Raw genomic sequence first — 25,212 nt, 5'->3', positions numbered from 1 at the left:
GCATGTTGGGTCCCTATAATACTAGTGATTACCCCATTACTATTGTAGTTATACCCCCTATTTATATTGTTGTGCCCTATTACCCCATACTGTTATTTCTATGCCCCATAGAATCCCTCTATTGTTATTTTTGTGGCTTTATATTATTATTGTTAGGTCGGCTGGATTATATTGTGACTCCTTAGACTCCTATATATAGAAAGGAGGTTTTGTCATTTGTATCATCCAAGAATTGTTCATTTATGTAATGTAAAGGAGGTTGGCCCCTCGAAGAGGCTGAATTCTAAGGCGTGGATCTCTCTTTTCTATCTTCTTGTGAGCTGGTTTCATAACAATCCACTTGACCTAGTAGTTTCTCTATAGGAACCCCACCTAGGACCCCTACTAGATTAAGCGATAACATTTTTTGGCACCGTTGTCGAGGACACAAGACGTGTGTCTGGTTCCTATACGATAATTTTGACATATCATTCTTGGCGACTCCATTGGAAGAATGAAGCCCTAGTTCTTCATTGCACTGTAAGGTCAATGCTTGTAAGGTGAAGCAAGCATCTCTCTAGGCATCTCTAAATTCACCTTGGCAACTCCATATCTAGAATCTTTTGAAAATTTGCATGGGTATAAATGGCTCACTAGAAAGGTCTATAATATATGTTTCAAGATGATAATCCTCGATCCAGTGATCATAATGTCATTGATAGCCAAGAGAAGTTTGATGCCCCTCTTAGTGAATCTCTTGGGAGCCATGAAGTTGAGGAGCTTTCCAAATGCCCTGAAAGGGTGTTGTGGTTCTTCCCAAGATACAATCATTGTAGTCTACCTTCTTCCTTCCTGAATCAAGATAATGTGATTGTGGATGTGCCTGAGCAATCTATCTCTTTATACCATGAGGAGGATATTCTCGAGCTTGTTATTCATAGAAATTTTATGAGCTTGGACGTTGAATACTCCAGACTCCCGTTACAAGAAAGGTTGCGCAAGTTAGATTCCTACTTTCCCTCCTCACCCATGAACCTAGATGCATGGTCCTCAAATGTTTCCGCCCCCCACCCTTACCATTCATTGAGCAAATCTTGCAATGGAAAAGCAATGTTTGGGTCCCCTGCTTCATAATGGTTCATAAGGGAACGTGCTTCTATATTAACTTAATCATATGTTGGTTGCATTGCCTATACGACTATACTTAGCATTTGCATAATGTAGCCATGCATGTTAGAGTAGGATGCATTGCATATTGATTATTGCATAGCTAACATCATCATATTATGTTCTCATGCTATATTAAGTGCATTTATAATTAAATTTTATTTCTTGTTATTTTTATTGCCTAATGTTAAGTGTTGCACTCAAATTGTCAAAGTTCTAGGGAAGCAGAAGTACCAACATTTTCAACAATGATCGGATCACATATCAACGGTCTGTGTCATGGTCATCCCATTCTGCAAGTTATATAATGTAAATGATCTTAGTAAAACCTTGAGTCTATGTAACAACCTAGGTAAGCCTATAATTTGATGATGAATTCCATCTTAGGAGGGTTTTTAACCTTGTTGATTACCTTTGTTTTTCAACATAGCTAATTAGAGGAGCTTTTTCCCTCTAACTTAAACCCCAAAGCTAGGGTGAAATTTATTGTCGAATTATTAGGTCGGTCCTAGTGTTTTTAGTCGAGTCTGATGTAAAAGTGGTTTGAGAATAATTTGAGCTAATTGGTTTAATTATTTTATTACAAATCAATTTGTTTACTAGATCACATTATGTCACAGATGGGTTATGTGTCTTGAGGGTCTAAGACAAATGTGTATTCCCTCTTTGATTTTTGTAAATGAAAATATTATGTATTATAGGGTTGGAAAAATAATTAATCCCCTCGTGTGAATTAATTAATTTTTCTCGCAAAATAAAATTAAATCCTATGCCAGAAAATTGATTAATTAGAGTCAAAATTAAATTGTTTTAGGAAAATAAATTCTCCAAATGGAAAAATTCGTGGGTCTTAAAACAGTCAACTTTTAAAGGTCCTCCAACAAGGGAATATTGTATATTTCAAGAAAATTTGGACCCTTACACCTTAGTGGTTAAGTCAAAGTTAATTTTTTGAAGAAATTAGCTCAAAATAATTAATTTTGAGTTAATTAAAAAGGAATTAAATGATAAATTCAAAATTTTCTCAAAAATAAAAAATCAAGGGCCAAAATTAAAAGATCTTTAAGTATTTATCAACAACCAAGATTATTTTGACAAGGATCAAAGAAACTAGTCATTATTTTTCCATATGAAAGATTCATCTATAAATTAGAGAGTTAACTAAGTCTCTAGTCATCTTGATCTCTAGCTAGTGAATAAATTTCAACCCCCACTCTAGTTATCAATTTTCCTTATCACTCCATGCATTTAGTTTTAAATACAAGCATAAAAAAAATTCTAAAATCTGGAAATGACAATAATTTTCTGAAAACACAAATTTAGAGATTTCACAACTGCTGAAATTGCAGAAATAAAACACAGCAAAATTATGACAGCCACACAGAAAATAACACAGTGATTTTTGGTCAATGTGACTCTGGAAAAACCCCCTACAACTCTTGGGGAAAACCAATTTGAGAGCTCTTCTTTATTTCTGAAAATGCTTTTATAGAGAAACTGAAATACACAGTAAAAATTCCAACAATCACAAATTACAACTTATCTCGATTTCCGTGCTTGAATTCCACCTCGAAAATCGTGCCAATCAGCAAACAGCCAAAACAAAAAAATTTACAACAATAAAACAGCATTAAATGTTGTACAATAGCCTTGAAAAAACGTGCCCAAAACTTGTTGTTCCTCTTCCTTGATTTCTGTGCCTTTCCCCTACTATACGGTTTTTCCTTGGGATGCGTTCCAATAAATGTTTCTGCCCAGATTTGCTGAAATATCTTCTTACTGCTCTCCTTCACTTCCTCACTCAGAAATTTTCTCCTTGCTCTCTCTTCTCTTTCTCTCAAATGCTCATGAAAGAATGAATGATCTTTTCCTCTTCTTCTTTTATTCTCTAAATGACCTTTTGGGTTACCCTAAGATCTAATAGTTGAGATTCATTTAAATCTAGGAATGAGAATAAATGTGCATTTAATTCTCACATTCTAATTTTTTAACTCACCCACTTAAATAAAGACCCACTTAGTCTTTTATTTCCATAGTCACTTTTTCACTTTCTAATTCTTCATTCACTTTAATAAAGTCACATTTAAATTCGAATGTAACTTTACCACTTATAAAGTCACTTTTAAATTAAATTGACTTTACCACTTATAAAGTCACTTTAGAAGGAGAACAAAAAAAAAAAAGATTGGACACTTTTCCCTAGGCCAAAGATCAAAGCTTTAGGGAAACACTTGTCCTCTAGTATCCAAATTTTAACACTCCCTCTTACCGAGGAAAGTGTTCCTCACCACTCCCATCTTGTCTCTGAAGTAGACATGCTTGCCCTGTGGTAAGACTTTGGTGAAAATGTCCACTACCTGCTCATTTGTGGAAATGTACTCAAGCTTGACAGCTCCCTTTTGGACATAGTCTCTAATGAAGTGATACTTGATCTCAATATGCTATGATCTGTCATAAAAAAACTGGATTCTCCATGAGTTTTATGCAACTCTGATTATCACAATAAATTAATGAAGGTCTCAATGCCTGACCAAATAGGCCAAACAACATCTTGCGAAGCCATATGGCCTCACAACTAGCCAAACTAGCAACCATATACTCTACCTCAGCTGAACTCAATGCAATTGACTGTTGTTTCCGGCTGATCCACGACACAATTATCGAACCCAACCCAAAACAACACCCGAAAGTACTCTTCCTATCTAAAGCACAACCTGCCCAATCGGAGTCCATGTACCCTGCCAGTCTCACTCCATCACCCTGTCTATAATCCAAACCAAAATCCACAATCCGCTGCAAGTAACGAAGAATGTGTTTCGCAGCTACCCAGTGCACTCTCCTGAGCTCACACATGAACTAACTCATAGTGTTAACTGCAAAACATATATCTGGTCGAGTGTTGACCAAATACAGCAAACAACCAATCAACTGTCTGTATAGAGTAGGATCCACCAACTCGGAATCAAAAGCGTGAAACTTCTTCCATTTAGTGATCATAGGTGTAGACATGGGTTTGCAGTCCTCCATGTGAAATCTACTAAGAATATCCACAATGTACTTCCCTTGTCCCAAGAAGAAATGCCCCTCTTCCTGCCACACCTCCAATCCCAGAAAATAATGCATCAAGCCGATATCCTTCATCTCAAACTCTGAAGCAAGATCTCTCTTGCAGCCCTCAATGAGTCTCTCTGCACCAGTGATGATCAAGTCATCAACATACAACACCAGAATGAGAGGCTTCTCACCCACCACAATAAAGTATAGGTTCGGATCAGCCTCACTCTTTGTGAAACCCAACTGCTGCAAGTATGTATTAATCCTAGATTACCAAGCTCTAGGAGCTTGCTTCAGGCCATAGAGTGCCTTTTTCAATCTGCATACATGGGACTCCCCATGCACCTCAAAGCCCTGCGATTACTCAATATAAAACTCCTCCTCAATGAAGCCATTGAGAAATGTGGTCTTCACATCTATCTGGTGGATCTTCCAACCCATCTCTGCTGCAATCGATATAATGGAGCGAATAAATGTATACCGAGCTACGAGAGCAAAGGTCTCCTCATAGTCAACTCCCTCTACCTGTAAGAACCCTCTCACCACAAATCGAGCCTTGAACTTCTCGATGCTGCCATCTGCAACATGCTTTATCTTGTAGAGCCATCTGGAAGTAACAACTGATTTACCTTCAAGCCTCAGCTCTACCTCCCAAAAATCGTTCTTCATAATAGAATAATACTCCTCCATCATGGCCTCTCTCCAGACCTGCTCGCTGGTTGCCTCCTCATAACTAGAAGGCTCGAGTCAACAATGCTTGTAACTACAGAACCGCTCAAGTGGTTTACTCTCTCTAACCTGTCTCTTTGGCCCAGCAACTGATGTGGCCTTGCACAAGGTATCTTGAAGCCACTTTGGCTTCCTCTTCCCTGAGCATAATTCTCCCACCGAAGTGAAAGAATCCTCATCATCATCAAAAGCCTGAACTCCTAAAGGCCTGTCAACTGACCTCATGCCTGAATCTGTGCCTGTAGATGCTGAAGTACCGTGCGAGTTGTCCACTAGTGGACTACCCTGTGAACTGCTCTGCGGATTGCCCTACATGCTGCCCGAAGAACCACCCACCTGACTCTGAGAGCCACTGCTCACTGATGGACCTGACACTGTAATCGATGTACCTCCTGATCCATGACCACTGGATCCCTGTGACTGACTCAACTGCTCCTGAGGGTCTAGTGACTCTGGATACTCTAACTCCTGTGACCTCCTGAAAGCTCTCTCCTCCTTGAACTTCACATCCCGCCTGACAACCACTTTCCTCTGCGCAGGAATATAAATCCGATAAGCTTTCAAGGTCTCGCTATAACCCACAAAGATGCCCTTGTCTGCAGTGGGCTCTAGCTTGGTCATGTTCTCCTTGGGGACATAGGAATATGTAAGGCACCCAAAGATACGAAAGTGCCCAACATCAGGCTTCTTCCCAGAAAAAACCTCCTTCGGAGTCACATTCCCCAAGGCACGACGTGGACTCTTGTTCTGCAAGTACACAACTGTGTTGCGGGCCTCTGCCCACAAAAATAAAGGTAACCCCTGATCATGAAGCATGGCTTTGGCAGCCCCTGCAATGGATCTGTTCTTCCTCTCTGCAACCCCATTCTGCTGGGGGTAGTAAGGAACTATGAACTCCCCCCTAATGCCTACCTCAACACAAAAATCAACAAACTCACCAAGGGTATACTCCCCTCCATTGTCTGACCTAAGGACCTTGATCTTCCTACCTGTCTGGGTCTCCACAAGAGCTTTGAACTTTTGCAACTGCTTGAAGACCTCACTCTTGGTCTTCAAGAAATAAATCCAGGTCTTCCTGGAGTGGTCATCAATGAATAAAACATAGTACTCATAGCCACTCAATGATACATGAGACATCCGACCACTCACAGCGGTATGTATCAAGTCAAGGTTCCCGATCGCTCTGTTGTCACTGCTGGGAAAAGGGGATCTGGCAAACTTCCCCATAGCACATCCTCTACATACATCAAGGTGATCAGAACTGAAATCTGGCACACCAGTGGTGATCTCCGGCAATGTACTCAAGGCCCCATGATACATGTGCCCCATCCTGCGGTGCCAAATCTCACACAATTCTGAATTGCTAGATCTGTTTTCGGTCCTGTCTCAAGTGCTACTTGTTAAGTTTAGGTATGTTCTATGCTAAAGCAATTTATTTCAATTTTCACAGTTAGCAATCACATCAGCATTAAGATAAACTACAAATAGAACATAGATATAAATCGCAGAAGACAAGCCAAGACAAGAGGACACAAAATGTGGTGCAAGCCAAGGACAAACCCCACAATGTGTGGGGAAACCCTTTGATCAAATCTTCTTTTATCTTCAAAGTTCAGCAGAGAAAGAGAGAGAGAGTACATTTACAACAGAAGTCAACACTTTGACTTATCTAGATCTAGCATAGATCATTTCGTATAACGATGAGATCAGTTGAAGACATTCTGCTTCAACTGATTCTCAAGGTGACTCCTTCACCTATCATCATGCTGCATTTGGTCCTCTAGTTGCACCACTGCATACTGCACCATGTTGTACTAATCATGATTATCATCATGCTACCCATGTCCATGATCTTATCCATCATCATGCTGCTCAAACTAATGTGCATCATCATCATGTTGTTGCTTCTGCTCCATGTATCGTTATGCTGCCCATGCACATGATCTCATAGTGCTACAGATCATGCTGCTGCACATGCACATTATATCATACATCATGCTGCTCATAATGCTGCCCATTCTATCTTTCTTTTGCTTCATTATGGAGTTCGTATACATATAAACCTTCGCTGCTTGCTATGGCTTGCAACCTAGCAAAGCAGCTTACGCAATACTCCATGCAGTCCCATTGTTTTCCGAATAGGGTTAGTTGTGTGAATCAGGGATATGACTGTCTATATGACTGCATTCCATACACAACATATATATATTTGTGTTCCATCATGAGGCGTATATATGTGACTGCATTCCATTTAAATGACTGTGTTCCATACATACGATTATGTTCCATACATATACATATGGTTGCGTTCCTTCTACGTTCCATACCCCATATTTATGACTGTCTAGTACTGCATTCCAATATATTTATTGCGCATATGATTGCGTGGTATATTATATGACTGCGTGTATAGAATTGCTGTGTATGACAGCGTTTAATTGCAACGTATTCCATATATGACCTGTGTTGCTGCGTACATATTTCATGTATCTCTACCACGCTGCCAGATCTAGGGCCTACGTGTATATGAGTCTACAGGACAGCGTATAAGGTTTGAGTGTTGCTGTTAAGTTTGATGCCATGACTACATTCCTTCTGCATGACTGTGCGTACCTTGTATGGACTGTGTGGTGTGGTCCTTCATTACAGCTTTGAGTTTCCACTGCGGCTACCCTTTACGTTACTGCGGCAACCCTTTGATGTTACTACGGCTACCCTTTGATGTTACTGCGGTTAGTAGTTACCCTTCACGTTACTGTGGGTTATATAAGACTGTGTTCCAAACAACAAGTTCTATATATGACAGTGTTCATTCCACGTGTGACTGCAGCTCCATGCATTGACTGCGGCTATCATGCATTGACTAATTCATCACAGCGTTTAGGGCTTCACGTGCCTGGGATCTTCTCCCCTCATCTACGTCTAGACTTCTTCACGATCATTGCTCCTGCGTTTTAGATCTAGGGCATTATTTGTACATAGGCCAACGTATCCTTTATGTGTTTTTCCTTCTCCAAAAACCCAAGACGTGGAGAGGAGATCACACATGAAGAGGATGTGTCTTCAAATGACTTCAAATCCTCTTCTATTTATACTAAAACGTGGATGATGAATAGACACGTCTATTGGGCTTCTTGAGCCTACGTAAGAGCTGGTCAGCTTGATAATAATTACATAATCAAAATAAATTCATATCTCCATAAATACTTATCGGAATCGGATGATCTTTGGATCAATCCTACACCTCTCAACGAGAGGGATCCAATAAAAATATCAGCTGCCATAAATAAGCTGACCCACATGGAGTTTGGCCCTAGTTGCCAATTTAACACTCCCTCTCAACTAGGGAGAACTCCATCCATTAATCTATATGTCCGACTGTACTATCTCTGTCATCAATGCTCTGCTCTGCTCTGCTAGCTCTACTCTGCTCTGCTCAGCTCTACTGGCTCTGCTCTGCTCAGCTCTGCTGGCTCTGCTCTACTCTGCTCAGCTCTGTTGGCTCTGCTCAGCTCTGCTAGCTCTGTTGGCTCTGCTCTGCTCAACTTAGCTATGCTGAACTATGAAAAAGAAGAATTGATCGAGAATGTCTCATACCATTCTCCACTGACCCAAAGTCAGTCTCAGAGTGCGTACCACTGGTCCCAGACCAGTCTCAACAGACCCAAAGTCAACGTCATAGTGGGTACCACTCCTACCACTGGCCCCAGACCAGTATCGCAGGCTCAGAGAGTGTACCAGTCTCAACCGACCCGAAGTCAGCGTCATAGTATGTACCACTCTCACTAGTCCCAGACCAGTCCTACACTGACACGAGGTTAGTCTCAGAGTATGTACCACTGGTCCCAGACCAGTCTCAATCGACCCGAAGTCAGCATCATAGTATGGTACAACTCCTACCACTGGTCCCAGACCAGTATCGCAGGCTCAGAGTGTACCACTGGTCCCAAACCAGTGTCAACCGTACCGAAGTCAGCGTCATAGTATGTACCACTCTTACTAGTCCCAGACCAGTCTTGCACTGACACGAGGTCAGTCTCAGAGTATGTACCACTGGTCCCAGACTAGTATCATTGATCCCAGATCAATGGAGGTCATCCTAGCATAGGGAGTACGGTAGATACAACGATGCGTCCATCGGTACTACTATGGTCCCTAACTTCATTTCCCTACTCATTGATCAGATGAGAGGTACTTCTCATGAGTCCCAGACTACATGGGTAGGATGCCTCGACAGAAGAACTAATCAATCCTGTCCTCACAGGAGAACACATCAATTCTGCTACAATCGCCATGGGGAACACCTCAATCCAGGCCTCACAGGAGAACACATCAATCCTGCTACAATCGCCATGGAGAACACATCAATCCAAACCTCACAGGAGAACACATCAATCCTGCTACAATCACCATGGAGAACACATCAATCCAGGCCTCACAAGAGAACACATCAATCCTGCTACAATCACCAAGGAGAACACACCAATCCAGGCCTCACAGGAGAACACATCAATCCTGCTACAATCGCCATGGAGAACATATCAATCCAGGCCTCACAGGAGAACACATTAAACCTGCTACAATCGCCATGGAGAACACATCAATCCAGGCCTCACAGGAGAACTAATCATCCTACTACATAGGAGAGCGAATCATCCTGTTCCACAAGAGAGTGAATCATCTTGTCCCACAAGAGAGCGAATCATCTTGTTCCAGGTGTGCACCACCAGGGGAGGGTGAGTCACCCTGTGGTCGTATGATGCTACAATAAGAACCGCAAGCCCCAAGAGCTCCATGTATGCAACATGCAAGACCCTTGTACAAAGGTCTCTTGACGACTCCAAGTCATTTGGGAAAATCACAGATTTGATCTTTCCCTGGGGCTTTGACAAAGTGTAACGACCTATACATCATCTTAATGCGATGGAGCCTCCTTGCTCATCAACTTGCCATATCCCAAATAAGGCAGTATCTGATGTCTATCTGTTGGAGCAATCGTCGAATACGGGATTCCTTAATAATCGAATCCCACCACTGGTTGTTACAGAGAATCACAGTGGTATTCAGCATGTGCACAATCAACTAACTAAAGAGCTTCCCCAACCAAGTAGCTTCATACGAGATCATACTCGTAGATATGTATCCGGTCCCTGCGGTGCTTTCAACAGCCGACTTCTGCTTCCTGCTCATCCATGATATCAAAGCAGAATCCAAAGAGAAACAACACTAAGAAGTGCTCCAAAGATCCTCCACACTGTCTGCCCAATCAGCATTCGAATAATCATGCAGTTTCATATTTCAGGCAATGTATCTCAATCCATGAGTGATTGTGCCCTGAAGACATCTCAAAATATTCTAGGCACCAATCCAGTGAGGCTCAAGCAAATATGAGCTCACCATGCTAACTACAAAACATATGTCCGAACGGAAGTTCACCAAGAACATCAACGTGATTGAGTTTATGAAACTCAGAGGCATTTCCCAAATCTGGTCTAACATCACTACCATATAGCTTCTGAAAGTTAATATCCTTGAGGTAGTCACAGGCTTGCAGTTTATCATTACACATACGGAATCCAACTCCCTCTGTCTCCTACAAATGAGAGGGTTTGCACCTGTCAAACATAGTTGTCGGTATGAGAGGTCTGTCATCCACAACCTTCGAATGGTTTGGATCGATTTCACTCCTAGTGAATCTCAGCTTCATCAGACAGCTATTGATCCTCTCATACTATGCCCGGGGTGTCTTGCTTCAAGCCATAGAGGGCTTTCTATCACCTGCATGCATGAGATTCCTGATCATGAATCAAACTCCTCGGGTTGTTCCAAACCTGTGGACCTGTGGCATGAGGGGGATGGTCCCCTTATAAGATTTTCCTTCGGTACATCTCAGACATGTACCTTCATGCTCTTTTTGAATTCAGGCTTCCCTGTCACCATCTGAATCACAGACCTCCGGTGCTATGTGTCAATGGACTTCATGTAACTTAATACAACCCTGAACTCAAAAGCATCTTTGAAAATTCTATTTTTAAACACGTATCTTTCCATCGACGAATGCCACCTTAAAACCTCCAACTTCCATTCCTGGGGTTCCTTGCTTCCTTGAAGAGTCGGCCATGTCCTTGATGAGCTACATCTCTACAATTTGGACACTCCTTCGCATGAGGGTCGAACTTATAACCAAGACATCTGCCTTTCCATCCACCCTTAGATCCGAACTTCCCAATGAAGTGATCTTTAGGTATGCCATCAGAAACTTTTGTTGCGTCATTCTGATAACATTCTCTGCTTCAACTTCACTCTAGGTGAATTATGAGGAACCCATTGATCCTTCTGTCTTGTCCCAACTGTCTTCGGTGATTGCTCTTTCACTCTTGCTTGGGCATTGTCTTCACCTCAGCTCTGATACCATGTTAGGTTTAGGTATGTTCTATGCTAAAGCAATTTATTTCAATTTTCACAGTTAGCAATCACATCAGCATTAAGATAAACTGCAAATAGAACATAGATATAAATCGCAGAAGACAAGCCAAGACAAGAGGACACAAGATGTCGTGCAAGCTAGGGACAAACCCCACAATGTGTGGGGAAACCCTTTGATCAAATCTTCTTTAGTCTTCAAAGTTCAGCAGAGAAAGAGAGAGAGTACATTTACAACAGAAGTCAACACTTTGACTTATCTAGATCTAGCATAGATCATTTCGTATAACAATGAGATCAGTTGAAGAAATTCTGCTTCAACTGATTCTCAAGGTGACTCCTTCACCTATCATCGTGTTGCATTTGGTCCTCTAGTTGCACCACTGCATACTGCACCATGCTGTACTAATCATGATTATCATCATGCTGCCCATGTCCATGATCTTATCCATCATCATGCTGCTCAAACTAATGTGCATCATCATCATGTTGCTACCTCTGCGCCACGTATCGTTGTGCTGCCCATGCACATGATCTCATAGTGCTACAGATCATGCTGCTGCACATGCACATTATATCATACATCATGCTGTTCATAATGCTGCCCAAGCTATCTTTCTTTTGCTTATTATGGAGTTCGTATACATATCAGACTTAGCTGCTTGCTATGGCTTGCAACCTAGCAAAGCAGCTTACGCAATACTCCATGCAGTCCCATTGTTTTCCGAATAGGGTTAGCTGTGTGAATCAGGGATATGACTGTCTATATGACTGCATTCCATACACAGCATATATATATAACTGCATTCCATCATGAGGCGTATATATGTGACTGCATTCCATTTAAATGACTGCGTTCCATACATATACATATGGCTGCATTCCTTCTGCGTTCCATACCCCATATTTATCTCTGTTTGGTACTGCATTCCAATATATTTATTGCGCATATGATTGCATGGTATATTATATGACTGCATGTATAGAATTGTTGCGTATGACAGCGTTTAATTGCAACGTATTCCATATATGACCTATGTTGCTGTGTACATATTTCATGTATCTCTACCACGCTGCCGGATCTAGGGCTTGTGTGTATATGAGTCTACAGGACATCGTATAAGGTTTGAGTGTTGCTGTTAAGTTTGCTACCATGACTGCGTTCCTTTTGCATGACTGTGCGTACCTTGTATGTACTATGTGGTGTGGTCCTTCATCACAGCGTTGAGTTTCCACTGTGGCTACCCTTCACGTTACTGCGGCAACCCCTTGATGTTACTGTGGCTACCCTTCACGTTACTGCGGGTTATATAAGACTGCGTTCCAAACAGCAGGTTCTATATATGACAGTGTTCATTCCACGTGTGACTGCAACTATTGACTGCAGCTATCATGCGTTGACTAATTCATCACAGCGTTTAGGGCTTCACGTGCCTGGGATCTTCTCCCCTCATCTACGTCTAGACTTCTTCACAATCGTTGCTCCTGCGTTTTAGATCTAGGGCATTATTTGTACATAGGCCAACGTATCCTTTATGTGTTTTTCCTTCTCCAAAAACCCAAGGCGTGGAGAGGAGATCACACATGAAGAAGATGTGTCTTCAAATGACTTCAAATCCTCTTCTATTTATACTAAAACGTGGATGATGAATAGACACGTTTATTGGGCTTCTTGAGCCTACGTAAGAGCTGGTTGGCTTGATAATAATTACATAATGAAAATAAATTCATATCTCCATAAATACTTATCGGAATTGGATGATCTTTGGATCAATCCTACACCTCTCGACGAGAGGGATCCAATAAAAATATAAGCTGCCATAAATAAGCTAACCCACATGGAGTTTGGCCGTAATTGCTAATTTAACACTACTACTCAACGCCATCAAGGGCTGGAATGAGAACTTGTACACCTTGGCATGGCGCACACCAATCTCTCTAGCTGAAGAAGTTGGAGTTCCCCTAGGATATATAAGCACCTGCCCTCTCCTGAACAACACATCATACCCTCTATCCTCAAGTGCTAAGACGGATATCAGGTTCTTCTTCATTCCAGGCACATATAGAACATCTGACACTTTCAAGGAAGGTTTGGGTCCCCTATCAAATGTCAATGTCCCCACACCAACTGCTCTAACAATGATGTCATCACCAAGTACTATCTCCATATCAGTATCAACCTCTGAAAGCTCTGAGAAGTACTCTCTGACTCCTGTCATGTGGTGGGAAGCACCACTGCTAGAAGATGCTCTGCTATTAGCAGGGAATGCACACTCCCTCTGAACCTGTATGGCAAGTGATCCTGCACTAGTGGCCTCACAAGCTATGAACCTAAACTCCCGATCAAATCTCTCTGGGAAGCTCTCTATCTCTGCAAAAGCTGCAATGGGTTTGTCTTTCCCTTTCTTGTTCTTCTTCTCTGAACACACAACAGCATAGTGTCCCAACTTTTGACAATTCCAACATTTGACTTTGGAATAGTCCTTCTCCTTGTTCTATTGCTTTCCTTTACCTTTGCCTTTGCCTCCACTATTGGAAGCTTGCTTCTTTGCTCTACCCTTCTTGCCTCTTGCTAACAATGCCACATTGTCATCCTCATCCACCTGTTTGGCTGCCCCAAGATGGTTCTTTCTGATCTCATTCTGAATGCAATCATCCCACAACCTCTCCCAATCGGGAAAGTTTTCTCGTGCAACAATGCCATCCACAAAATTCTCCAAAGTCTTGGGAATACCATTCAAAGCAATTCTCACCAACTCAGTGGGTGCAATCATCTCACCTACGGCTGCCAACCCATCTCTCACTGAAGTGATCTTTGTGAGGTATGTTGTAGCACTGTCCTCCGGTATTGGCCCTCTCCTTCAGATTCTTTGGGAATCTAGCTTATTGATTGTAGTGCTTCAAGGCACTTGATCGGATAGAAGGGTGCACTCTCTAATTTGGTAGAGATGGAAACAATTGTGGGATTATACTTGGAGATGATGCCACTTATCCCGGAAAGGGTGTAGGGAATGTTACCCCTCAATTGAATGAGGGTAACTCGATTAATTTACAGAATCTATTTTATGTACCTGATCGCAAGAAGAACCTGGTGTCCATTTCAACAATGGAAGTCAAAGGTAACGAGGTGGCACTCATTGATGGAAAGGTACGTGTTTGAAAATAGAATTTTCAAAGATGTTTTTGAGTGCAGGGTTGTATCAAGTTGCAGGAAGTCCACTGGGGACCATGTCCATTGGCACATAGCACCAGAGGTCTGTGAGTTAGATGGTGACACGGATGCCTGAATTCAAAAAGAGCATGAAAGTACATGTCTGAGATGTATTGAAGGAAAATCTTACAAGGGGACCATTCCCCTCATGTAGCAGGTCCACAAGTTTGGAACAACCCGAGGGGTTTGAGATTGATGATCAGGAATTTCACGTATGCAAGTGGAAGAAAGCCCTATATGGCTTGAAGCAAAACTCCCTGAGCATAGTATGAGAGGATTGATAGCTGTCAGATGAAGCTGAGATTCACTAAGAGTGAAGCCGATCCAAACCATTGTTTGAAGGTTGTGGATGATAGACGTCTCATACCAACACCTTATGAGGACAACCTATTTCAGACAGGTGCAGACCCTCTCATTTGCACAAGTAAGAGGGAGTTGGATTCCGAATGTAAAATGATAAACTGCAAGCCTGTGAATACCTCGAGGATCTTAAATTTCATAAGTTATATGGTAGTGATGTCGGACCAGATTTGGAAAATGCCTCTGAGTCTCATAAACTCATTCGCGTTGATGTTCTTGGTGAACTTCCGTCCAGATATATGTTTTGCAGTTAGCATGGTGAGCTCATATTTGGTTGAGCCTCACTAGATTGGTGCCAAGAATCTTCTGAGATTTCTTCGGGGCACAATCTCTCATGGATTGAGATACACTACCGGAAATATGAAACTGCATGATTATTCGAATGTTGACTGGGCAGGCAGTGTGGAGGATCACTAGAGCACTTCTCAGTGCTGGTTCTCTTTGGATTCTGCTTCGATATCATGGATGAGCAGGAAGCAGAAGTCGGTTACTATAAGCACCGTCGAAACCGAATACATAGCTACGAATATGATCTCGTGTGAAGCTGCATGGTTGCAGAAGCTCTTAAGTGAGTTGTTTGTAAACATGATGAATACCATTGTGATTCTCTGTGGCAACTAGAGGGGGGATTCGATTATTGAGGAATCCTGTATTCGATGATTGCTCCAGCATATAGACATCAAATACTGCCTTATCTGGGATATGGTAAGTCGATGAGCAAGGAGGCTCCATCGCATTGAAATTGTGGACAGGTCGCAAACATTTTGTCAAAGCCCCGAGGAAAGGTCAAATTTGTGACTTTCTTGAACAACTTGGAGTCGTTGAGAGACCTTCTTATAAGGGTCCTGCATGTTGCATGCATTGAGCTCTGGAAGCTCTGGGGGGCTTGGGGTACTTACTGGAGCAACATATGACCACAAGGCGACTCACCCTCCCCTGGTGGTGCGCTATGTACAAGATGACAGGTTCAACCTTCCCCTGTGATACCCCGTGGCGACTGTGGAATAGGATGATTAGTTCTCCTGTGGGCTAGGATGATTAGTTCTCCCATGGCAACTGTGGAACAGGATGATTAGTTCTCTTGTGGGCCAGGATGATTAGTTCTCCCATGGCATTAGTTCTCCTGTGGGCCGAGATGATTAGTTCTCCCATGGAAACTATGAAACAGGATGATTAGTTCTCCTGTGGGCCTGGACGATTAGTTCTCCCATGGCAACTGTGGGGCAGGATGATTCATTCTCCTGTGGACAGGATGATTAGTTCTCCTGTCGAGGCATCCTACCCATGCAGTCTGGGACTCATGGGAAGTACCTCTCATCTGATCAATGAGCAGGGAAATGGGGTTAGGGACCATAGTAGTACTATCGATGGACGCATCGATGTATCTATCGTACTCCCTATGCTAGGATGACCTCCATTGATCTGGGATCAGTATGAGTGGTTTGAGACACTCTCTTGTGATATTGATCTAGGATCAATAAAACTGACTTCGGGCCAGTAAAAGTGATGTGACACGCTCTCTTCAGATGAAACTGACTTCGGGTCAGTAGAGAATGGTATGAGAAATTCTCGATCAATTCTTCTTCTTCATGGTTCAGCAAAGCAGAGTAGAGCAAAGCAGAGCTCAACAGAGCAGAGCAGTGCAGGGCACTGATGACAAAGATAGTACAGTCATACATATGGATCAACGGATGGAGTTCTCCCTAGTTGAGAGGGAGTGTTAAAATTGGCAACTAGGGCCAAACTCCATGTGGGTGACCTTATTAATGGGAGATGATATTTTTCTTGGATCCCTCTCATCGAGAGGTGTAGGATTGATCTAAAGATCATCCAATTCCGATAAGTATTCATGGAGATATGAATTTATTTGTGTTATGGGACAATTCATCAAGGTCGGCCAACAACCAAATAAACCCCACTTGTGCTCAACATTTTAGTATAAATAGAGGTGGCCTTCAAGCCATTTCAACACACTTTGGATCTCTTCCTCTCTACTTGTTTTTGGGTTTTAGTAGGAGGAGAGATCCTAAGAGATAACGCTACCCTAATCAAGAGGGCAAAATCTGGAACTGTCGGGGATAGCCGAAATTGTCGGAACTGTCGGGGATAGCCAAAATTGTCGGGAAAAGCCGGAACTGTCGAAACTGCCGGGAAAACTCGGAACTGCCAGAATTGCCGGGAACTGCCAGAACTGTCAGGAAAAGCTAGAACTGTTGGGAAAGGTCGAAACTGTCGGGAACTGCTGGAACTGCCGGAACTACCAGGAATAGTCGGAATTGTCGGAGCTGCCAGAACTGCCGGAAACTGCAGGAACTGCCGAGAATAGCAGAAATTGCGGGAACTGTCGGAACTGCCGGGAATAGCCGGAACTACCAGGAACAGCCAGAACTGTCGGGAACAGTCAGAACTATCGGAACTACCAGGAAAGTTGACACAGAGGGCAGAAGTCGTAACTGTCGGGAACTGTCGGAACTGCCGGGAAAAGCCAGGAATAGCCGGAATTGCCAACACTGTCGGGAACAACCGAAATTGCCGAAACTGACGGAACAGCCTGAGCATCTGTCTCCGAAGTAGAGCAGCGTGCAAGGGACAACTAACTAACATTGGGACAATTGTATGGTACTTAGCAGCAAATACACCAAGCATGCAATGTTACAACTAGCATGCAACGAACAACTAGCATACAACAGCAAGCATGCAAAGGACAACAAGCAAGCTAGGGACAAGCAAGATGCAGCCAGCACATAGGTCAGTATGGCAACATGGTGCAGCAATGGCACATAATGCAGTACAATGATGGGTACAATCATGATTAATGAAGCATGATGAGATGTAGCATAGTGATGATGGGTGCAGCAAGGTGCAGCATAGTGAGGTGCAACATGATGACGAAATGCAGTACAACGATAGGTGAAGGAGTCACCTTGGAGAATCAGTTGAAGCAGCATGTCTTCAACTGATCTCATGTATCATCCTCCTTGAGATGATCTATGCTCTTATCTAGATAAATCAAAGTGTTGGCTTCCGTTGTAAACGTACTATCTCTCTCTCTCTGTGCTGGACTATTGAAGAACATATAAGAAGAATTGATCAAGGGTTCCCCACATTGGGGTTTGTCCCTGGCTAGCACCACATCTTGTGTCCTCTTGTCTTGGCTTGTCTTCTGCGATTTATGTTTATGTTCTATCTGCAGTTTACTTTAATGTTGATGTGATTGCTAATCTGGAAAAGATATTGAGCTAATTGTGAAAATTGAAATAAATTGCTCTAAGCATAGAACATACCTAAAATTAACAGTAAGAAATCTGTAGAGTCTACCCTCACAAATCCCAATGATTTTTGCATTATTAATGCTAGGGCCCTTACCCCATACCATAACTTTTCCATCAACAAAAGCAATTATATCTCCTTTATCTTCTTAGACAAGAAATGGAAAGTAAATTTTTCTTCAAACCTAGGACATATAGGATGCTGTTGTGATGTATGTTTCCTCTGTCTTCTAGATCCAACGTGGTTGATCCAATTCATCATACTGCATAGCTATTTTTATCTCCAAGCTTGACTGAATGAGAAGATATTCCTTTTGATAGGGTCTTTAGTTGTCCATGTTCACCTATCATATGTCTAGAAACTCCACTGTCAATTACCCATATGTTTTCCTCTTCAAAAGTACCTAGAAGTGCTTAGAATAGTCCTTCATTCAAATCCTTTGTAATGAAGGTATTGGTCATATAGTTCTTGATAGATAATAAGAGATCCCCAAATGCTTTGATGCCTTGCTTGAGATGTTTTGTCATCATAGAAAACTACTTCAATGACTTCTTCAAGGATGTAGTGATCTTCATTATGCCTTTTGTCAACCTTAGCTCTGATAACATGTTGAGAAATAAATAGGGCTACAATCGAAGTGATTTATCTTTAACTTGATAACTGCTTGTGATATTCTTTTACTTTTCTTTATGGTTAGCTTCTTCCTCTCTTATTATTAAAATGTTCTTATCATCAAACAACGACCAAAACATGAAGATCAATAGAACAAATAGACACAAGATGTAGGTTGCAAGGCAGGGCCAAAACCTATCTTAGAGAGAAAAACCCACAAAAATATTTTCTCTTCTTATAGAATTTTCAAATGATGAATTCCAAGACCCTTAGACCTAAGACCAAGACCCTTCCAAGACCAAGTCAACTTTCTTGAGGATGTGCTTCTCTTCACCAAGTCAAACCAAGTCAAATCTCTTCCAAATGCACAACTTAGGCCCTAGCAACAAACTTCAGCCCTCCTGCAATTTACTGCAATTTTGCACATGTTGGTGATTAGGGCTCCTTTAGGCTTCTTCCTTCCTTCGCTTGACCTGCTTCTTCTTCAAGGGCTTGTAGGTGATCAACTTGACTTTTTTACTTCAGATTTCATCCCTCTATTGTTGCTCAGAAATTTCATCCTTGTAGCTGCAAAAACCCTAGCCTCTTTTGCACGTGTGAGAGATAGAGAGAGAGAAAAATCGAAATTTTGTCTTCCTTCTTCCTTCTAGACCTTCACTAGCCTTCTTGCTTCCTTGATCGAATGAGTGAGTGAGTCTCCAAATGAGGTCGAATGGTCTCTTATATATAGGCTTCCAAGAAGACGAATAGCCCTAATTAGGTTGACTTCTTCACTGCTAGGCTGACTTGGTCTTGGAGGGGTATTTTGACACTTTTGACTCAAAATAAATTCTTTTGACTTGTTACAAAATGCCCAATAGGGTCTAATACATATGACAATGACTCTTATGACTTCTTGACTCTATGACAAAACCTAGAAGCACACAATGGGTGCTTTGACCTAGAACAAAATAAACTTGAGCATGAAACCCATGCTATAAAAATAATAATAATAATTTTCTTTTTCTTTTTACATCAAATACATAAGATCAAGAGTACATAAAATATTATGAAGACCGAACCTAGTTACAAATTTCAATAGAAATAGCCTATAAATAATAAGATCAACAAAGAATTTAAAGGCTATCAAGGAGTAAGCAAGGGATAGTTCAACTTTAGGTTTTCAATCATTAAAAATGCATAAAACAACAATATAAACCCTAGACGACAGAGACATCTCTATATTTGCAATAAAAACATGCAATAAATGCTAGATTTTACTTGCCAAATGATATTTAATACAATTTACATCTAAAGGACAATAACATATAGGAATAAAATACTATTAAATTCAAATTTAAACCAAACCCTAACCCTAGCTACCAAGAAAAAAAGGAAAAAGAGAAATTACAAGTGATCTCGTCAAACAGATTAGTGCCTCTATTCAGTTAGGGTGAGGTCAATGATGGAAGGACTTGGATAGAGACGGTGGAAGCCTAATTTGCTTCTCTTAGAAACCGTATCAACTTCTTTCATAAGAGATTTGAAATCAAAGGATGCATGAAAACGTGTTCCTTTGATGGATTCTCGAATGACAAATTTTGCATGATCACATAGAAACAAGACTTAAGATATTGCCCTTTTTAATATGGCACAAGATAAACCCTACTTTCATAAAATAGCATGCAAAATGGGAGAAGATAGCATTAAACAACACAATTCGAGCAAGAATCACTTCATCAATCCACCAGATAGTCTCTCCATGCAAAAATATCCTCCCCAAGACAACTTGCACCATTATTTAACCATTGCGTCCAAGAAAAAAAAAACTAAGACATGCTCACTCAAGAGAAGAGAGATGAATGTGCATGATCATGATCCCATGAAAATGACTTCCCTCTATTTATATGAGGGAAACCAAGTCATTTTTCATTAATTTACAATTAAAAAGCCCTGAAAGTTTTATTTGAAGTATTCAACTAGGCTAATAGGCCATGACTCGAATTAAAGATAGCTTTACAAATGATAAATCATAATAAAAATGTCATAAATCCTCCACACATGTGGGAGGAAAGGCTCTCCAACATGACATCATCCTCCAAAAATGGGCATCTCCATCAAGCAAGTGACAAAATGGATCCAAGAGTGATCCTCACTCCAAGGGACATCATCAAATTGCATGGGTACATCTCCAAGTAACATCTCCTCCACCAAGATGTCATCATCAAGAAGGCTTACATCACCCTTCTAGCGCATGCTTGGGTGACGTGGAAACCCTAATATCAATGGTGGTATCAAAATAGGGTGCTCTAGCCCTCCCAAGCCATCTCAAGTGGTCTCCATTATCATCTAGTCTCTGGAACAAGGCAACATCCATCAAGAAAGTTCAAGGCTAGCCCAAGGGCATCCTAGGTCCATCTGGGCACATCATCAATCAAGTCAATGCCTTGTCTTCTTGGCTCAGTGTTTCAACATATGGAGGTGTAGCAAGGAGCATACAACCATGTGGAGGTTGCTCAAAGCCCAGTGCTCATCTAAGAAAGCGCAACATTGTGCTTGCAGTGTCATATGTGCTCTCAATCTAGGCTAGATGTCCTCTTCAATGTCCTACAAAGTTGTCAAGCCATTGCTCAAGGGATTCCATTGCATGTGTGACAAACCACCTAAAACATACCCTTGAGATCAAGTGAGATCAACATCATAAGAGACAAAAACATTAAAGCATCATAGTGGGCCATATTCAAAGTTAGGGACACAAAAATACTTCACACAAACCTTGCCTTCAAATGCCTTTCTAGCTTATGATTTGTAAGAAATTTACTAAACTTATAGTAGGGATGATTATGCAATTAGCCCTATTAGGTGCTTCCATCCCCTAAGGGGAGGGATATATCACAGGTAAGCACATCAATCCATAGATGCATGTGATAATTGTGGTTATGGAATGGGAAATACTTCAAGGAAGATGGCCATAGCCATGGTACACCCCTCTGGTGTGCCTTAAATGATTTGTCTTTCTTTCTTGCATAGCTTAGGTGACCCATCTTGCTTTATGCTTTTTCAATACCCCTTAAAGATGTGGTATTTTATCGCTCGTTGGGGTTGGAACATTCATATGTTTCTTTTTTCATATAGGGCATGAAATGCTTAGGAACTAGGCAATGGCTAATGAGGGGGGTAGAGCTCATGTAGGCTTTTACCCACGTGCTTATTCAATGTCCCAACCATATTTTGAATTTTTTATTTTATTTCATTTGTAGCTTCATATGCCTTTAGCTTTCTTTCTGCTGCATCAACCTCTTAGGGAAAAATTTTGTGCCCTGACTCAGAGACAAGGACATAGGATGCAAGTCCCAATGACCAATGACAATCAACCCAAAAAATGAAAGTGGATATAAGGGAAACATGGAAGGTGGTAAGTGTGCATTACCTTGGGTATGCTATATCAATCAATGCCTTTTATTAGTGGTGAATGGCATTACAAAGTTTCCATCTCCTTTGGGAGATAAATGTTTGTTTTTACAGCGAAGTTATGATATGTTTTGCGGAGGTGAGGGGAGGAAAATGGATCATGAATGAGGGTGAGAAGGAGTTGTTTATGGAGGGATTTGCAATAATCATCAAACCACTACTTCGTGGGATAGGAGCCATGGGTAGGTTTATGGGTGTAACAATGAGTAGAGTGGGGATAGGAATCAAGGGCTACTTCCATGAGGATTGAGGAAAGTATCTCATATTTGGCAATGTTTATGTCCAATGATCTAAAGTATGAAATAGAGAGGAGCAACTCCTTAAGGCGGGTGGTGTAGGATGCAACACAATCTCTACAAAAAAGGAAGGTGGTGCAGGGGAGTGGAGTTGTGGTTGGGGGTGGACGAAGGAGAAGTAGAGAGAGATAAGGTTTCTGAGACCATTGTCAATACAAGGATTATGGAATCAAGTAATAGAAATAAAGAGGGATTTACATCATGTGGAAGAAGATGTTGTCAAGCCATCAATGATGTGCCATGACTAGTCCAAATAGATCTTTTAGGCTATGAGAGTAAATGAGGGTCCTTATACAATATGCACCATCAACACTAAGAATATATAGCCAATAGATAAAGTGCAACCATAAGAGTAGTGAAGGATGAACCATAACATGAGATTAAAAAAAGGAAAAAAAATCAAGAATGACAACCTTCAAATGAATCGACAACCCAAGCTACAACTTACACCTTTATGAATAACCTCATCGGATGAAATGAGACATTAACATGTGTCATATTAGATCTTTTATCATAGCAGAAATCTTTGTCAAAATCCACAATTACATCAAGAGCTAAGGAGGGTTTACAACCTCACAATTAGCCCCTTTCATGTGCAAAAGTTTGCCTTTTAAAGAATATCCCATCAAGAACATACAATAGCTACTCAACATAAAACCCAAAATATCCAAGAGAAATGAGAGATGGAAAGAGAGCTTCACATATGGTTGCTTCCACATTCAATTCCACCTCCTTGGCCTTTAGTTACCAATGACCAATATGAAGCCTCACCCTTGATTGGTCTACTTCTCTAAATCTAGAAATCCACCTCAACTCTTTGTTTTTCCCAAGAATTAAGGATCATAAATAAATGTTTGTGGCTTTTTATTCGTAAGAATCGAAGACATACACATGAGTTTTCTTCATTGTGCAAGTCCTTCTATGCATTCTATACCTGCTCTATCTCTTGGTTCTATGTGTGCTCCTTTTCTAATATGAAATCATGCCACTTTGGAAAGAAACAGAACAACTCCAATGGATATGCCATCCACCTTCAACAACATGAGTTAAATTTACTAAAGTTGTATTGCCTTTAGTTCAATGTACTAGAATTTTATTCTGATTTTAGTCTTAACACCTTTCTTTGACATGATTTTGCGGACGGCTTTGCTTGTGATTGTTGCCTTTACGATGCTTTCTTAGTTACAATTTTACTAACGCGTAAAGTGGCAAACATAAACATCATAGAGGATTATAACCACAATTGGGGACAAGAATTGGGATACTTCAATTCTTAATCTGTTCTTAAGATGAATTATTATAGAAACCTACTTATAATGGTCTGTATTCCAATTGATGCAGGGCATGGTTCTTCTGTTCCTTTCTTTAATTGGTTCGTTGTATTCCCATAAGACATCATACTTCACTAGCGAGAATGAAAAAAATGTCGTTAGATGGGATACCTTGATGCCTACTTCATCCATTCCTTTCATGGTGTCGTCTGCAACCTGTTGAAACTCAGAATTAGCTTGCTCTGCAATTTCAGCCAGATGGGTAGAGCGCTCTTTCACAAACTCGATCACCTGCACCTTCTGGGCCTCCAACATTGCTATTTCCACAAGCAAATCCTGCGTCTTCTCGTCCCCTCCCCCTTCCAACTCCTCGTCTCTCCTCCCAACTTTAGCCATAATTCTTCCTCCGAGTTTCCTGCCACTTCCATAACGGGTGGTGTGAAATAATGTCTGTATTGATTGGTTGCATGGCACTTCATATCCAGACTTTCTGCGCAACAGCTCTAAGTAGGAGGTGTTACACGGAATAAAGTTGGAATCAGTGCTCCATGACAAATACATCGTGATACATCCCAATGCCTCCAACATTGCATGCTCTTCTTTGTGATGGCGGGGCCTGAACAGAGCAGTGCTTCCGTGCCATTTTTGCGATATTTATTTTCGATTTTCTTATCCGAAACTTTGGACCATTTTGCACCACAAAGTCGGTTTCCTAATTATTCTTAGAAAGCTGAAAGTTTAATAAACATCGTTAATATCCACTTCTCTTCCCAAATCACTTCCTCTTGCTCTTATTTCAAATGGTTTATATTTAGTTTGGACGGTTATCCAATCCAATGAAGCTCAATGTCTCTTCCGATTGGGATTTATTGAAATGATATGATATTTTAAAGTCTATTGAATTACAAAAAGTTGATGGGATCATCGTTTTTTGTTTTTCACTTTTTCAATTCAATTATTTTCTTATTCAATTTGATGATGAGATAGCCTAATCTTCTAACAATCCCTTCATTAAAAAGACAATGCCAAGAAACCGATGCTAACATATTCTCATAATTTTCTCTGATGTCTTTGAATGCATCACATTCCAAAATGAAATGTTTTTCCGATTCCACTGCCCCAGACGTGCAAAATCTACACACATGTTCTTCCCAAGCTTCTTTAGGCATTTTCCACCGTCTTGTTGCACACCAAAGTTGATGCGAGTTGGTTCTTAATTGAGCAATAAGAACCTTTGCCCTCCACAGAATGTTAGCTCCAATGAACTCTTTTTGTTGTAGATCACATGTAGGGTTGAATTCCTCAATGTAGTGCTTCTTTCTACCCAACTCTTTTCCCCATACCCGTTTAAGAAACTTCTCCATAACAAAATTCGTTAGCTCCTTGCTAT

General features: G+C 41.1%; 1 protein-coding gene across 1 annotated transcript in view; it reads right to left on the bottom strand.

Annotated features, from left to right (window-relative positions):
* LOC149149181 (uncharacterized) overlaps positions 1-24,470 on the bottom strand; it is a 135,579-nt gene extending 111,109 nt beyond the window's left edge. The window contains exon 1 of the mRNA XM_089445559.1: positions 23,994-24,470. Within this exon, the coding sequence (XP_089301685.1) occupies positions 23,994-24,410 (417 nt within the window). The 5' untranslated portion in view covers positions 24,411-24,470. The remainder of the gene's footprint in view (positions 1-23,993) is intronic.
* Positions 24,471-25,212: the final 742 nt, after the last annotated feature.

The sequence above is a fragment of the Pinus tabuliformis genome, chromosome 9 (genome assembly GCF_031772625.1).
Source record: "Pinus tabuliformis cultivar Carrire ecotype Pingquan chromosome 9, CPIR1, whole genome shotgun sequence".
Lineage (NCBI taxonomy): Eukaryota > Viridiplantae > Streptophyta > Pinopsida > Pinales > Pinaceae > Pinus > Pinus tabuliformis.
Note: the sequence above shows the minus strand (reverse complement) of the source record. Positions and strands in the feature narration are given on the sequence as shown.